At 39.3% G+C, this 14,398-nt stretch overlaps 1 protein-coding gene across 3 annotated transcripts in view; it reads right to left on the bottom strand.

Moving 5' to 3' along the window:
- The window catches only part of Cul1 (cullin 1), a 67,365-nt gene that overhangs the window by 27,214 nt on the left and 25,753 nt on the right, over nucleotides 1-14,398 (bottom strand). For all 3 annotated transcript variants that reach the window (XM_050164406.1, XM_050164404.1, XM_050164405.1), the window contains exons 2-4: nucleotides 12,988-13,287; nucleotides 2,298-2,472; nucleotides 272-439 (exon numbers count right to left, since the gene is read on the bottom strand). In XM_050164406.1, the coding sequence (XP_050020363.1) occupies nucleotides 272-439; nucleotides 2,298-2,472; nucleotides 12,988-13,127 (483 nt within the window). In that variant the 5' untranslated portion in view covers nucleotides 13,128-13,287. The remainder of the gene's footprint in view (nucleotides 1-271; nucleotides 440-2,297; nucleotides 2,473-12,987; nucleotides 13,288-14,398) is intronic.

Below are 14,398 nucleotides of genomic sequence, written 5' to 3'. Positions count from 1 at the left end.
CTGCTCTCAAATACAGAGCTCTCAGACCAAGAAAGTGCATCAAAGTCCAGTTAAGAGCTTAATCCTTAGATAAGGTACCTGATTATAGTGCTAAAACTCAAGCAGTTCCAGGTAAAGTATGATAAGTGGTCAATTAATTGAAGATAGTTTAAAAGTAAACGCAGAACTGTTTGTTTAACTGTGTTTATTTTACAGCTCCAATTTCTCACCTCTCTGCTTTCTTGCCATAACATATTTTGCTTTTTATTCTTTTTTTTTTTTTTAAACTTACTGAATAGATTTCATATATTCCTTTTCGTCCTTCATCACATTCGCGGCGAACCCAATGTCTATTGAGGTAGGCACAGATTCCATTCAGCACTTTGCTGGAGAATCGGTAATCTTCCCACTGCTGAGTGTAGAACTTCAGTACACTCTCATCCATTAGATCTTCTCCATCCTAAAAACAAGTACACTAAAGCTTTAATGTGACTTGGTTTGTCATATAAGCAAGACAAAACTTACTGAAAAAGCTACCACATCAAAATACACTAACACATATGGCTATAATGGGATATTTTTATTGCTGTGTATGAAAACATGCTAATGTAAATTCTCACAGAACACAAAAAAGTTCACTACCAAATTAAACTGGAACTTTCATTGGTTGAATATGCACATGCAGTCACAGAGTACACCCTAAGTTTTCAGGATGTGTGATTTTTCTTTCTTTCATGCTTTTTCTTTAGTAACTGAACCTAGGGGTGGGTCTAGTGCTAGGCAACTGTTGTACTTTTAATTCAAGACAGGGTCTTGCTAAGTTGCCCAGGCTGCGCTTAAATTCAAGTGTGCAGCCCAAGTACACCTAGAACCTGTGATCCTCTTGAAACCCTGGGATTTTTGGGTGTGTCCACCACACCCAGTGGCAATTTCTTTACTCTGGCTCCCTGTGTTCTCCTGTTTTCTAAGGCTGCCCTTGAACTTTTTTCTGTTCCTCTGCCTCACCTCCCACCCACTGAAAGCCAGGATTATAGGCCAGTGCTGGAATTATAGGTATATACACCTCCATATCTTGTTTTGTTTAGTTTTTAAGCAATTTCTTCTTAAGGAATCTACCTCCACAGCATCTCTATGTTTGACATTTTTCTAGTTTTAAAAAAAAAATGAAACAAAAACAAAAAACGTATCCTCTTAATAAATTATAATGGAAACTAATATACTTATTTTTTAAAAATGAGCTGATTCACAAACTTGTAAACCTACAAAAATATTCATCTTAATTGTGACATTCTTAGGTCTTAATGGCATCTCCATTTAGAAGTGCTAGAGGAAAGCCAGTGGGAGCCTGCCCTGCCCTCCTGCCTCGGTGTGTCTTCAAGTGGAAAGCCACAGCCCAGTAGACCTGTATTCTACAACCATCTATGTAAACATCTGGACACACCCCAACACAACCAAAGGTTTTGTTTATGTAAATGATGTGAATTTTAAAATGCAAAGCTGGCCTGTTCCACGTGTAAAATGCAAATGTGTTGCTGATGGAGCCACAACTGAAAACAGAACATACTTTGCTTACAAGTGCTGCGAATTAAAAAAACAGGGGCTATACAGCAAGACACTTCAAGTTTAAGAACTTTAAAGTAGAATATTAGTTATAACTTGTCAGTCAACTACAATCTGTTATAATGCTTCCACTTAGCTTGTAAAATAATGAAGAAAAAAGCGTTTTGTGCAGCATGCAGAAAACACTCTATACCCTCTTCCTAAATTAAAAAACAAAATAACCTATATATACAGAAGAGACTCAGAGCCTTCCCGGGTGGAGTAGCAACCCTACACTGATTGAAGACATCATGTACAACATCATGTACAACAGCCCACCCAAAGGCTGAGTGTAAGGCCGCCTACTTCCTTTGTTACAGAACAGACCAAAGGCAGAAGGCTAAGAAAAAGATTCATCATTGTCAAACAACTGTTTGAGCTAATGTTTTTAAATCACAGGATGTGGGTAGTTGTATCAATGGCCAATCCAGTCTAGGCCTAGTGTCAGGACACACATGATAGTCATGGCAAAATTGCTGCACTTAAGAAAAAATAAAATAAACCGGGCGGTTCTGGCGCACACCTTTAATCCCAGCCAGCACTTGGGAGGCAGAGGCGGGTGGATCTCTGTGAGACCAGCCTGGTCCACAGAGTTAGTTCTAGAACAGGTTCCAAAACTACAAAGAAACCCTGTCCCGAAAAACCATAAAAATAGAAAAAGAAAGAAAAATTAAAACAAAGTATTTTTATATGTTTTGTATATCAGTGAGACATCTTACCTTGAGAAGATTTGTCAAGTAATTCTTCAAAAACTCCTTCAATCGCTTGTATAACTCCAAGCCAACAAACTGGGCTCCCCCAGGAGTCTGCCCCTTTTTTGACTTGGAAGGAGGGACTCCAGCTCCCCGCGCTTGGTTGGACTGATGCACACTAGTGCAGTAGTTATAGACATGACTTGGACAAAGTTAAGGAGATGACATATACCTTAGATGCTAACAGTGATTAACATGAACATTTCCTTCTGTTTATGTATATTCTCAATATATTGATCAAAACTTGCTAAAAGCTGGTCTGTATGGGTTCCTGCACGCACATGGTAAACATATACTTACTCAGGTTCATGCCCACATATATAATAAAACAGTATCTTTTTAAAAAAATGAAGACAATCCACAAAGTAGAAAATATTGTTAAGCTATAATCCAAGAAAGGACCATAAGTAGAATATATAAAGAACTCTTAAAACACAGTAACAGGACAAATAATTCAATTGAACATAAGATCTAAAAGATATATTAATGTCAATAAACACACGAAAAGTCCTTAATACCATTAACCTCCAGAGGAATGCAAATCAAACCACAATGACTAATTCACATTCACTAAGATGGCTAAAGTTAAAAATAAAATAAGGATTGGCCAGAATGGGAAAAAACAGCTGCCGTACATGGTTAGTGGGTAAGCAAACTGATGCAGCTGCTTTATCAAAGTCAGTTTGGTAACTGTATCAACATAGACACAGATGCACATACAGAGCTGCACTATTCATAATAGCCAAAAAAGAAAACAACCCAAATGCCTACCAACTCATGGAAAAACAAAATGTGATCTAGTCACATATATTGAAATAATTCTATTATAAAAACAAATGAAATGCTTATACATGGGATAAAACGGAAGGTATCTAAAAATACACTAAGTAGGACAGAGCTAGTCATAAGTCATTTTAAATCAAAAATAAAGTACAATGTGACAAAAAATGAAACACAAGAATAGAGAGGAAGCATATTTAGCAGTAGAAATAAAAAAATCTAAAAGGCAGTAAGATAGCTGCCGACAGTGGGTTATGACACAATACTAAGTCAGACACAGACCACAACAGATTCACGCGCTGACTTTTAAACACTGAATCTTTCCCAAGGACCCCTCAAAGTTTCTTTGGCAGGGAAGCTGGCTGGAAGCTAAGCAGCGATCTAGGATTTTCTTCTCTCACAGCTGTTGGGGTTTCCTACTAGCAGTGGGTAGGAAATGCTCTGAGGCAGTGTGGTTATGTTACAGTGCCAAGTTGGAGTCAGGCTCCGAAAATGACCCTACAACTCTTCCAACATCAGTGAAATGACTCGTTTTCTATGAGGTCTTCGGGCTTAACAGGAATGAAAGTGTGTAGCAAGATCCTGTTGGTGGCTCTTGCACAGGCACTCCTGGAGCAGCTGCCCTGCCAGGCCTGGTGAAAAATCCCACCTCAAAGTTTATCTCCAACCACTCACTTCACCGTTACCTAGGAGAGAGGATGCTGCAATGTTTTCCCCATGGTCATCAATGCTGAGGACCCAGGCTGCCTCAAACGGCTGCTGCCCACAGCATTGATACTACTTCTCACGTGCACACACTGGGCAATCAATTACAGAACTCAGATCATTTCTATTTTCTAAGGGAAAGTCTAACTAAAACAACAAAACTAAACAGAGCCACTTTCCATTCACTTTTCCCCCAACTACAAACTTAAAAGTGAAAAGCTGAACTATACCTCCTGTTGAGCTGGCAATAAAGTTCATGAGCAAAGGAGACCCTAGGTTCAAGTCCTAGCACCACAAACCAACCAGAACCGGCTTCCTGCCCTCATCAGCTAGTAGAATGCTTTTACAAAATAACAGCAGCAAGAGGCAGAATATCATTGGTATAATCAGACTGACAAGTCATAAAACAGCTCTCTCTGGTCTGCAATTATATACATTTCTGAAAAGATATATCCCACCAAAGCAAGTAATACACCTCATGGCATATTTCAAAGGCAAAGGCTACTTGCAATTAGCCTGTACTGTGACAAAGTACAGAATTTTTCTTTTTAAGGATTAATTTATTTTTTTATGAGTATGTGTGAGTGCCTAAATGTTGTCTGTGTACCAAGTCTATGCCTGGTGCTTACAGAAGAAAGTACTGAGTCCTTAGAACAAGAGCTCTGGGTCGTTGTGAGCCACTATGTGGCACCAGAAATCAAACCCACTGAGTCATCATTCCGGAAACCCATTTTATAATGTTTAATCTGAATATATACACCATGCATCAAATTTGGAAGGAGAATAGTGAACATACCATATTTACACTAATACAAAACCAAAAAAGTCATGCAGCAATTTCTGTGAAGTATATATCAAGAGTTAAATAAGAAAAATAAAAATCTACCTTCAAATGCATGTTTATACTGAAAGGAAGAGAACTGTTTAAAAACCAGCTCCAACTCCACCACACAATCAGAGCCTCTCTCCACACAGCACAACATGTTTATCACCTGTTTCAAAAGTAGAAGAGTTTATATAAGGTATCATATGAGCATTATTCCAAATCAATTAACAATCTTCAGGGCACTCTGGGTAGCTGGGCACAGGCCCTACTACTGAGGTGCACATCCTTACCCATTTATTACACATCTGGTAACTAAACATACAGATAAGACCAAGGCTGTTTTCTGCTCTTTCTTATTATCAAAATACAAAGAGCCTTGAGCACATAATTTAAATACAACTATTTCTTCAAGGTAGAGTTAAAAGTTAAAAAGCAAATAAATTGGTGAACCATTGTGTACTTTTATCTTTTGAGAAACAGGCTTCTAAATTTCTATCCAGAAATATCATAGCAATACTTCCACCGGCACTGTGGGAGCTTAGCCCACTTTCTCCCTCACATCCCTCACACTGGCTATCAGTTCTTTACAACTACTTTCCGCCTGACGAGGCTTTCTAAAACTCTCACTTTAATCCCTTATTTCTTTAGAAGTCACAAGGTTGAGTATTTTCCCATATTTTTACTAGCTATATTTCTTTATATAAACTACTCCCTTTAGAACCTTAATTTATATTTGCAGCACTGGAATTAATCCAAGACCTCATGCTAGGCAAATGCCACACCATTCACTGTGCTGTATATATCTTCAGCTCCTTTTTTTTTTTTTTTTTTTTTTATTTTTATTTTTTTTATTTTTCGAGACAGGGTTTCTCTGTGGTTTTGGAGCCTGTCCTGGAACTAGCTCTTGTAGACCAGGCTGGTCTCGAACTCACAGAGATCCACCTGCCTCTGCCTCCCGAGTGCTGGGATTAAAGGCGTGTGCTACCACCGCCCGGCTCTTCAGCTCCTTTCTGTTTACTTCACTTAGTTGCCGAGGCTGGCTTTGAACCTGCCTCTGTAGTCCAAGGAGGACTTAAACCTGTAAGGACCCTAGCCTCAGTTTCCAGAGCAACTAGAATCAGACATCTGTGGTGTAGACTTGGATGAAGATGAGGCATATTCTAAAACTTTGGACAAATGCAGACCAAGCAAAATAGTAGATCACATTTGATAAAGTTCTAAAAACGTTCCTGTGTTTAGGTTCATCTGATGTAAGACATGCTAATAGGTGAGCAAAGACTCCTAAAGTACAAGGTGAAACATCTAAATATATTTACTGGTTTAGACAGTTATACAAAAAAGGATGTAGATCATTAACAATCCGTTTTGAAAACAATCTGCTATTTATTCTTTTTGATCTGCTTTTATGTAATTATTTTCTACAGAAGGAAACAGAAATCTGCAGTAGGCAGGCAGAAATAGGAAGCGTCACCTGCAATACTTCTCACCCCAGTATCTACAGAAGACAATGCAGGGAAAACTGCAGATCTGAGTAGAAAACAGCAGCCAACAGTGAGGAGACAACTGCCAGGTGCTGCAGCATTGGGGACAAGCGTGTGCTGCAGGCACAAGAGCTAAGCACACTGGCTGGGTAAGGATTCTAGCCCAAGCGGTATAAATTCTATGCCATCAGAAGACAGGTACACATGCTTAAGTTCTGACTTGCTGAGATAAACGGTCAAGGCTGAACATGGAAGAGACCCTTACAGGATTGCTGGGAAAAAGAAGACTTTAGGAAAACCAGCTGGGAAAACTAGTTTACAGCACTACTGAGAGAAAATAGAAGGGTGGAGTTTTGAGAATTCATTCACCAGGTAAAGGAAAGACATCAGCACAATGTTGCCTCAAGGGACGGAGCTCAGGAAGCCTGACTGCTTTGTCATGAGGCTTTCTTCCCTGAGGACTGGACAAAGGATAGAAGTGGAAACAGCAGAATTCTGGGCAAAAGCTTTGATTGCTCTACCTAATGAAAAAAAATTGTATAAACATAATCTTTTTTTTTGGTCATGCTTGGAATCAAACTCAGAGGCTTGGGCACCTGGATAGACAAGCACGCTACCACCGGGCCCCACTTTCTACTTCAAGGGCCAGCCTGAAACCTACGAGTGGCTGCACTGGTAGAAACAGCTGGACAGTTACGATGTTCTACTGATTCCTTTATTTTAATTACCTTTCATGCATGTAATATTAGCAGACAATGAAATGTTACTGAGGGTCTCATGAAGAAAGGCCCAATTTATGAGTGAGGAAATTTTCTCCTCTGTGTCAAAGGCCTTTCTTGAAATGTGGATCTATTACTCCAGTCTTGTTTCTTGGTTGTTCCACCTGACTCTAGCACTCAGAATGATTTTTACTAAGCTAACCTCTTCCTTCTGGAATGGAGAGAGAACCCAACAGAAGCTGTTCACACTGAAGCAGCCAAGTACAGAGCAGTGGCTTCTTCTGCGATGTAATCTTTGGATGAATGCTTCTAATACTTTCACTGCCTGCTGATGTTCTCTGTTGGAAAATAAACTTAGAGTGGTTTTTTTTTGATTTTTTTTAAACATTAGAATTTTTTAAAAACTAAAAATTTCCTGAGCCGAGCATAGGGTATGTAATAACCTTGAGAAGTGAATACAAAATTTCATTACTTAATTGAAGTTCAAAAGGAAAGAACTCTATTATTTACTCATCTCCCTAGAAAATACTTCCTATTTCTTTAAGAATAGAAAGTTTCTACTTTCTCACAGCTCTATAAAACAAAATAATCTACCAGAAAAAGAATCGACCTAATTTTGTGAAAAACTACATATTAAAGAAATTTTGGGCTGCTGAAGTTTACATAAAAACTTGTCAACTTGAATTGGACCTTAAAATCCACATAAAGATAGATGCAAAGAAGTACCTCCAGGAGGTTTTCTTCTGCACACCATGAAAAGAACCCCTTCCCCCCTACCATGGATGCACACTCACACAAACTAATCAATTTAAAAAAAATTTCCCAGGGCCAGGCATCACAACCCTATAATCCTTGCACTTGGTAGACTAAGGCAGGAGGATCAAATTTAAGGTTAGTCTGTGTTGTAATAGTGAGTCCATCTCAAAAAGGAAAATATTTTAAAAATTAGACACACACACACACACACAAGGATAAGCAGTGGAATTTCCTTGGTCACCAAAGTAATGCTGGTCTGCTTTTGTGCATTGATGGAGGTGGGTCTTGTATCTTAACTGTTGATTTCATTGGTTAATAATAAAGAAACTGCCTCGGCCCTCATAGGACAGAAAATTAGGTAGGCGGAGTAGACAGAGGAGAATGCTGGGAAAAAGAAGCTGAGTGAGTGGGTCGCCATGATTCTCCCACTCCAGACAGACGCAGGTTAAGATCCTCCCTGGTAAGCCAGCTCGTGGGCTACACAGAATATTAGAAATGGGTTAGAACAATATGTAAGAGCTAGCCAATAAGAAGCTGGAACTAGCCGGGCCAGGCAGTGTTTGAAAGAATACAGTTTCCGTGTAATTATTTCGGGGCATAAGCTAGCCATGCGGGCGGCCGGGTGCCGGGGACGCAGCCCCGCCGCTCCTATTTCAACAGTGCATAACAGAAACCCCACCAGGTCTCCTGCCTCACCACTGAAACCTGCCTTTTAGTCTACTACAAGTCAGTCAGCCACAAGTCAGACCTAGCAAGCCAAATCCTGTGAGACATACTATCCACTCATTTGTCAAAGACTCCATTTTTCTTAAACGTACACAGCATATCTATGATTCAGCAATTTCTCTCACAGTCATCTACCCAAGAGAATGAGAGAACATATGGTCACTCAACAACTAGTACATGATGTTCATAACAGTGCACCTAACAGCAAACACATGAGAATAACAAAGATCACTGATGAATATGCACAATGTAAAATATCCATACAGTCATGAAGGAAATGAAGCTCTGATTAACAGTGAAGGATGAAGGTTCTGATCATTACTCTAAGTGAAAGATATCAGACACAAAACCATATACTGTGTAATTATTTACAGGAAAAGTCTAGAATAAACAAATTAATAGAAACTAGAAGTGGCTGCCAGAGATGGTGGTGGTGGTGGTACATGTGGATTCAACTGCTAATGAGAACAAGGAGTCTTTCTGGGGTGATGAAAATACCCTATGAGGACTGGAGAGTTAGCTCAGTGGTTAAGTGTACCAGCTGCTCTTCCAAAGGACCTGGTTTCTATTTCTAGCACTCATATGGCAGCTCATAGCTGTCTGTAAAACCAGCTGCAGGGGATCTGGGACATATACATACATATAAAACACATAAATATATATATCTTAAACATTAAATATACTGAACACTGCACTGCACACTTCTGAAATGAGTTAATTTTTTAAGTGATGAATACTTCAATTAAGCTAATACTACTTTAAATTTTTTTTAAAGATTGTATTACTTGCGGGGCGGTGGTGGCACACACCTTTAATCACAGCACTCGGGACACAGAGACAGTAGGATCTCTGTGATTTTCGGGATTTTGATCTTCTCATCAATAGAGCGAGTTCCAGGACAGCCAAGGCCGTTATACAGAAAAAGAAAAAACAAACAAACACAAAACAAAAAAACCCTGTCTTAAAAAACAAAAAAAAAAAAAAAAAAAAAAAATAGGGGCTGGAGAGATGGCTCAGTGGTTAAGAGCACTGGCTGCTCTTCTAGAGATCCAGGTTCAATTCCAAGCACCCAAATGGCAGTTTACAGCTATCTGTAACTCCAATTCCAGGGGATCTGACACCTTCACAGCAATGCACATAAAATAAAGTCAATAAATTATAAAAAAGAAAAACCAAAATATAAATAAGCAAATATAAAAGTACATTATTTGTATGTGTGTGCCCAAGGAGGTCAGAGGAAGGTATTGGGATCCCCTGGACCTGGAGATACAAGCTGCTGTGAACTGCCCAGTATGGATGCTGGGAACTAAACTCAGGTTCTTCAGAAGAGCAGAAAGTGCTCTTAACTACTAAGCCATCTATCTCTCTAGCTCCAAGCTTTTATTAATTTTATTTTTTGAGGTAGGTTCTCACCCTATGGCCCTGTCTGGCTTGGAATTGGTAGGTAGGCCAGGCTGGTCTTGAACTCAGAGAGGTCAGCCTGCCTCTGCCTACTGAGTACTGGGATTAAAGGTGTACACATCACCACATCTGGCAGCCCCATATGCTAACCAATTATTTTATGTATATTTTCGGGGGTGGGGTGGCACATATGCCCCAGTGTGCCTGTAGAGGTCAGAGGGCAACTTGCAGCGGTTGGTTCTTAACTTCTACCATGTAGGATCCAGGGACTGAACTCAGTGTGGGGCTTGGCAGCAAGGGCCTTTACTAACTAAACCACTTTGACAGCCCAAAATTGTTTTTTATTTTTTTTAACTTATTTTTAATTATGTATATGCCTCTGTCTATGTGTATGTGTACGTGAGTGGGATTGCCTGAGAAGACAAGAAGAGTCCAAGTCTCTGAAGCTGGTTATAGGCAGTTGAGAGCCACCAACATGGGTGCTGGGAACGCAGGTTCTCTACAAGAGATGATGTACTCTTAAGTTAGGGCATCTATCCCCCCAGCTCCTCAAAGTTGCTATTTTTTAAAAAGTTCTACAGTAAAAATATATTTAAATATGAAAACAGATGTATACTATGCATATACATTCAATTTAGTTTAAATATAGTTTCATTTATCTACGTTAATGTTTTAATATTCTAAAATTAAAATATTTGAAATGTTATATAACCTATTTTGATAAATAATGATATTACTAAAGTTTTAAACTTACATCTCCATTAAATGAGCAACTTTAAAGTCCTGGAATCAGTACCAATCTGCTCAGTTAGCTGAGCTTCATTCATTCATTCATTTTTAGAAGGGCTCAAGTAGCTGAAGCTGGCCTTGAACTCCTGACCATCCTGGCTCTATCATCCTGGTGGGATTACAGACCTGAGTACCAAGTCTGGCTGGTGAGTTCTAATTTCAATTTTATATCTGTATAGAATCAAGAAACTACAAAGTAGCCGGGCAGTGATAGCACATGCCTTTAATCCCAGCACTTGGAAGGCAGAGGCAGGTGAGTTTGAGGCCAGCTTGGTCTACAAGGGTTAGTTCCAGGACAGGACAGGCTCCAAAGTTACAGAGAAACCCTGTATTGAAAAACCAAGAAAAGGGGGGGGGGGAGGGGAGGAACAGACAGACACACACAGAGACAGACAGACTGACTGACTAACTACAAGTTAAAAGCTGGAAAGATGGCTTAGTTGTATAGAACACTGGTGGCTCTTGCAGAGGCTCAGGGTTCAGTTCTCAATCATCCATAATTCTAGTTCCAGGAGATCCGATGTCCTCTTTGGGTCTCCTCAGGCACCAGGGAGGTATACGTGACATACATGCAGGTAAGACACTCATACACAGTAAATAAAAATAAATCTTTATAAAAATACAAATATAACTGGGTCTGAGTGCTGTAACAGTAGGAACTATGCCTTTTATAATCTCATAACCTTTGCAAGAGACAGCATAGTCCTTCATACACATTATGGACCAAAGACCAATGAAAAGTTCTTTCTGATGTTATCTCAATTGTGGAGTTGCTGGGGGCTCAGGATCGCCTATAAGGAACACCTCTGGGTATGTGTGAGGGAATTCAGAAAGAGGGTTAACCTGGGATGTGAGCTGTACCACCCATGGCAGTACAGCATCTCTGGACTACCGGGAGAGAGGAGCAAGAAGAACACAAGAACTCATCGCCTGCTTGCTGTGGGCACTGCCTTTAGCAGCTGCACATTCCTGCTACCATAAGGAATGTGTCTTTCTGGCTGTGATGAACTGTGCCTGTGAACTATAAACACATTTAAATCCTTCTTCCCCTAAACTGTCCTGTGAGAACAGCCAGAAAAGTAGCTACTGTACTCTTAGTACCGCATTTGTAAGACAAAACCATAATCATCAAGCTTTTGTTGTATGTGAGCCCTTTAAAACTGGTAAGCAGTTTTTACCTGGTAAAGAGCAAATAGAAAATATTTTAGGACTTTCTGGACCAGATTTTCTGATACAACTACTATATTCTCCTGTGAAATGAAGGCAGTCACAATGATTTAAACCACTTACGTCAATACTGCCCACAAAACTTTCTATAATCTAGTCAGTCTATTGAACATCTAGAAATATGGTTATTATTGCTAAGGACCTGAATTTTAAAACTAAAGTTACTTCTCAGTGTTTACAGGTGTGGCTCTCATGGGCTCATATTTCAATGTTTGTTCAATAGTTGATGAAACTGTTTCTGAAGGACTAGGAGGTGTGGCCCTGTTGGAGGTGAGTCATTGGGAATGGGCTTTGAGGATTCAAAAGCTCATACCTTGCTTCCCCACAACCCATCCTGCCTCCAACTGGTGGTTAAAATGGAGCCCTCAGTCACTGCCTCAGCACCATGCTTCTCTGCCTGCTGCTATGTTCCCCAACACGATGGTCACCCTCTGAAACTCTAAGAAAGTTCCTACTAAATGTTTTTTGTAAGTTGCTTTGGCCATGGCATCTCATCATGGCAACAGAAAAAATGAAAAGCAACTAATACTAGAGGATCTCCCCAAGGAGGGGAGGATCTAAACTATTAGATTATAAATAATGACAATATATTTGCATACAATTCATCTGCATCCTCGTACTTTAAATCACCTCTGGATTACTTAAAATGCCTAATAAAATACAATACAAAATGCCTATACAACAGTTGTTATACTGAGAATGATGATAAAACAAGGTCTACATGTTTAATAAAGAGCCTTTTTTTCCAAATAGTTTTCAGTCAGTAATTGTTGAATCTATCAATGTAGAACCTGCTGATATAAAGGGAGGCTATAAGGTTGGCAAGAGGCTCAGCAGGTAGAAGTGTTTGCTGCCAAGCCTAAAGTCATAAGTTCAATCCCCAGACTCAGACTGTGCTGGCAGGAGAGAATTGACTCTTACAAGTTATCCTCTAACCTCCACATGTGCACTGTAAACACTTGCGTGCACAAACACATACATGTGCACAGTCCCTACTAAAAAGCAGGGGCGCGCGGGGGGGGGGGGGGGGACAACAGGTAAGTTTCAAATGTAAACATCTGCAGGCACTAGTCAGCACCACCTTAACTAATCAAATTACCTCTGCTGAAAACAGAAAGGTAAAAAACCAAATTTTTGATTTTATTGCAGATAAGAAATATGACATAACATTTCTAATAATTAAAAGAACATACCACTACATAGTCACGACTCTAGACACACCAACCACAGCACAAGCAAGAGGATACGTGTAGAGCTCCATGTATCTGGACTTCGCCATGCTTTGTCTGGTGTACACTTGCTGAATCCCAGCTCTGAGGTCATCCCAGATCTGGTCAAGCCCGATCTGCTTCAGTCCATGGGGATTCTGACTCCTGTTTGATGACATTATGAGGGATGTTCTGAAGTTGTCCAGTACAGCAACCCTTGTAAAGACACAGCTAATTCTCCATTAGTTGAAAATAGACAGTATCATTCCAAATTTATTCACAGCAGCTCAGAAAGAATGTTCTTTAAGTGTAGAGAGTAAAATCTCATTGCAGGCAAACCTGAAAAGAAAATAAAGAAAAATTGATCAATTCTAACTTTCTGGGGTAGGTAACAGGGCAACCCAATCCAACAACTGTGGGTGTCCAAATAATAGGTCTGAATGTAAAATATGCTTAGACATTTCATCCAAAATCATTGAAAAAAGTTGAGAAAAAGAAGCAAAAAGAGACTGCTGTCATTCTTTATCTTCTAAAGTCATCTAAGGCTGAAACACAGCACTGGACCTTTACAACAGACAAACTCTAAAGAAGACGTGGCAGAGAACACGCTTGGGAAATTCCCAGAAGAAACAGGAAGAGTTAGCTAACTAGTAGGAAAAGTAGCACAACCTCACTAGCTGCCTTCAAGTTTTAGGAACTCACTCAGCACTTGGCAGAAAAGCTAACATTGAAAAAAGTGAACACAGGGCTTTCTTTTAGTAAGGGAATTTGGGAAGAATTATCAAAACATAAAATATACCTTAGATTCAGGAATCCTGATAGTAGATGCTTACCAAATGGCTGTGGTATTATTAATATGTAATATTGCAATAATATGGTTATTATTTCTAAGTGTATGACACTATTTCAAAAACAATCTGTAAGGCTCAAGGACCTTATAGAATACCACACTGTATTTAATTGGTACTTCACAATGCACACATACTTTAGAATTGTTTATGCACACAACATTAAAATGTAGAGGTTTCAAAAAGTACTTCTAAGTGCAAATGCTAAAAAACATTGAGCTCTTTTAATGGCTTCACGAAATACAGCACAGGCTGCCATTCTACAAATCAAAGCCTGAGATACCTCAAGTCATTCGGCACACCGTATTTCCTGATCAACATCATGAAGCTCCACACAATACAAGGCCCGTTTAAGGCCTTCCAGGTAGTGCATATGGATTAAGTTTTGACTACTGAAACTTCAATTATTTCTAACATTTATAATTATAATATATTATATAATTATAATATAATTATAATAGCACTAAATATTTTATGAAACCAAACCATCATTTCTACCTTAAAAGTACTTTATTTCATACATCCAAACATGTCCAAATGTGAATTATAACCAATGCAATATAAGACTCCTTTAAATATAAAGAAAGCAACAACTCAGCAAA

This window comes from Alexandromys fortis, unplaced genomic scaffold (assembly GCF_014885135.2).
Source record: "Alexandromys fortis isolate MF-2015 unplaced genomic scaffold, M_Fortis_MF-2015_v1.1 scaffold_133, whole genome shotgun sequence".
Taxonomy (NCBI): Eukaryota; Metazoa; Chordata; class Mammalia; order Rodentia; family Cricetidae; genus Alexandromys; species Alexandromys fortis.
Note: the sequence above shows the minus strand (reverse complement) of the source record. Positions and strands in the feature narration are given on the sequence as shown.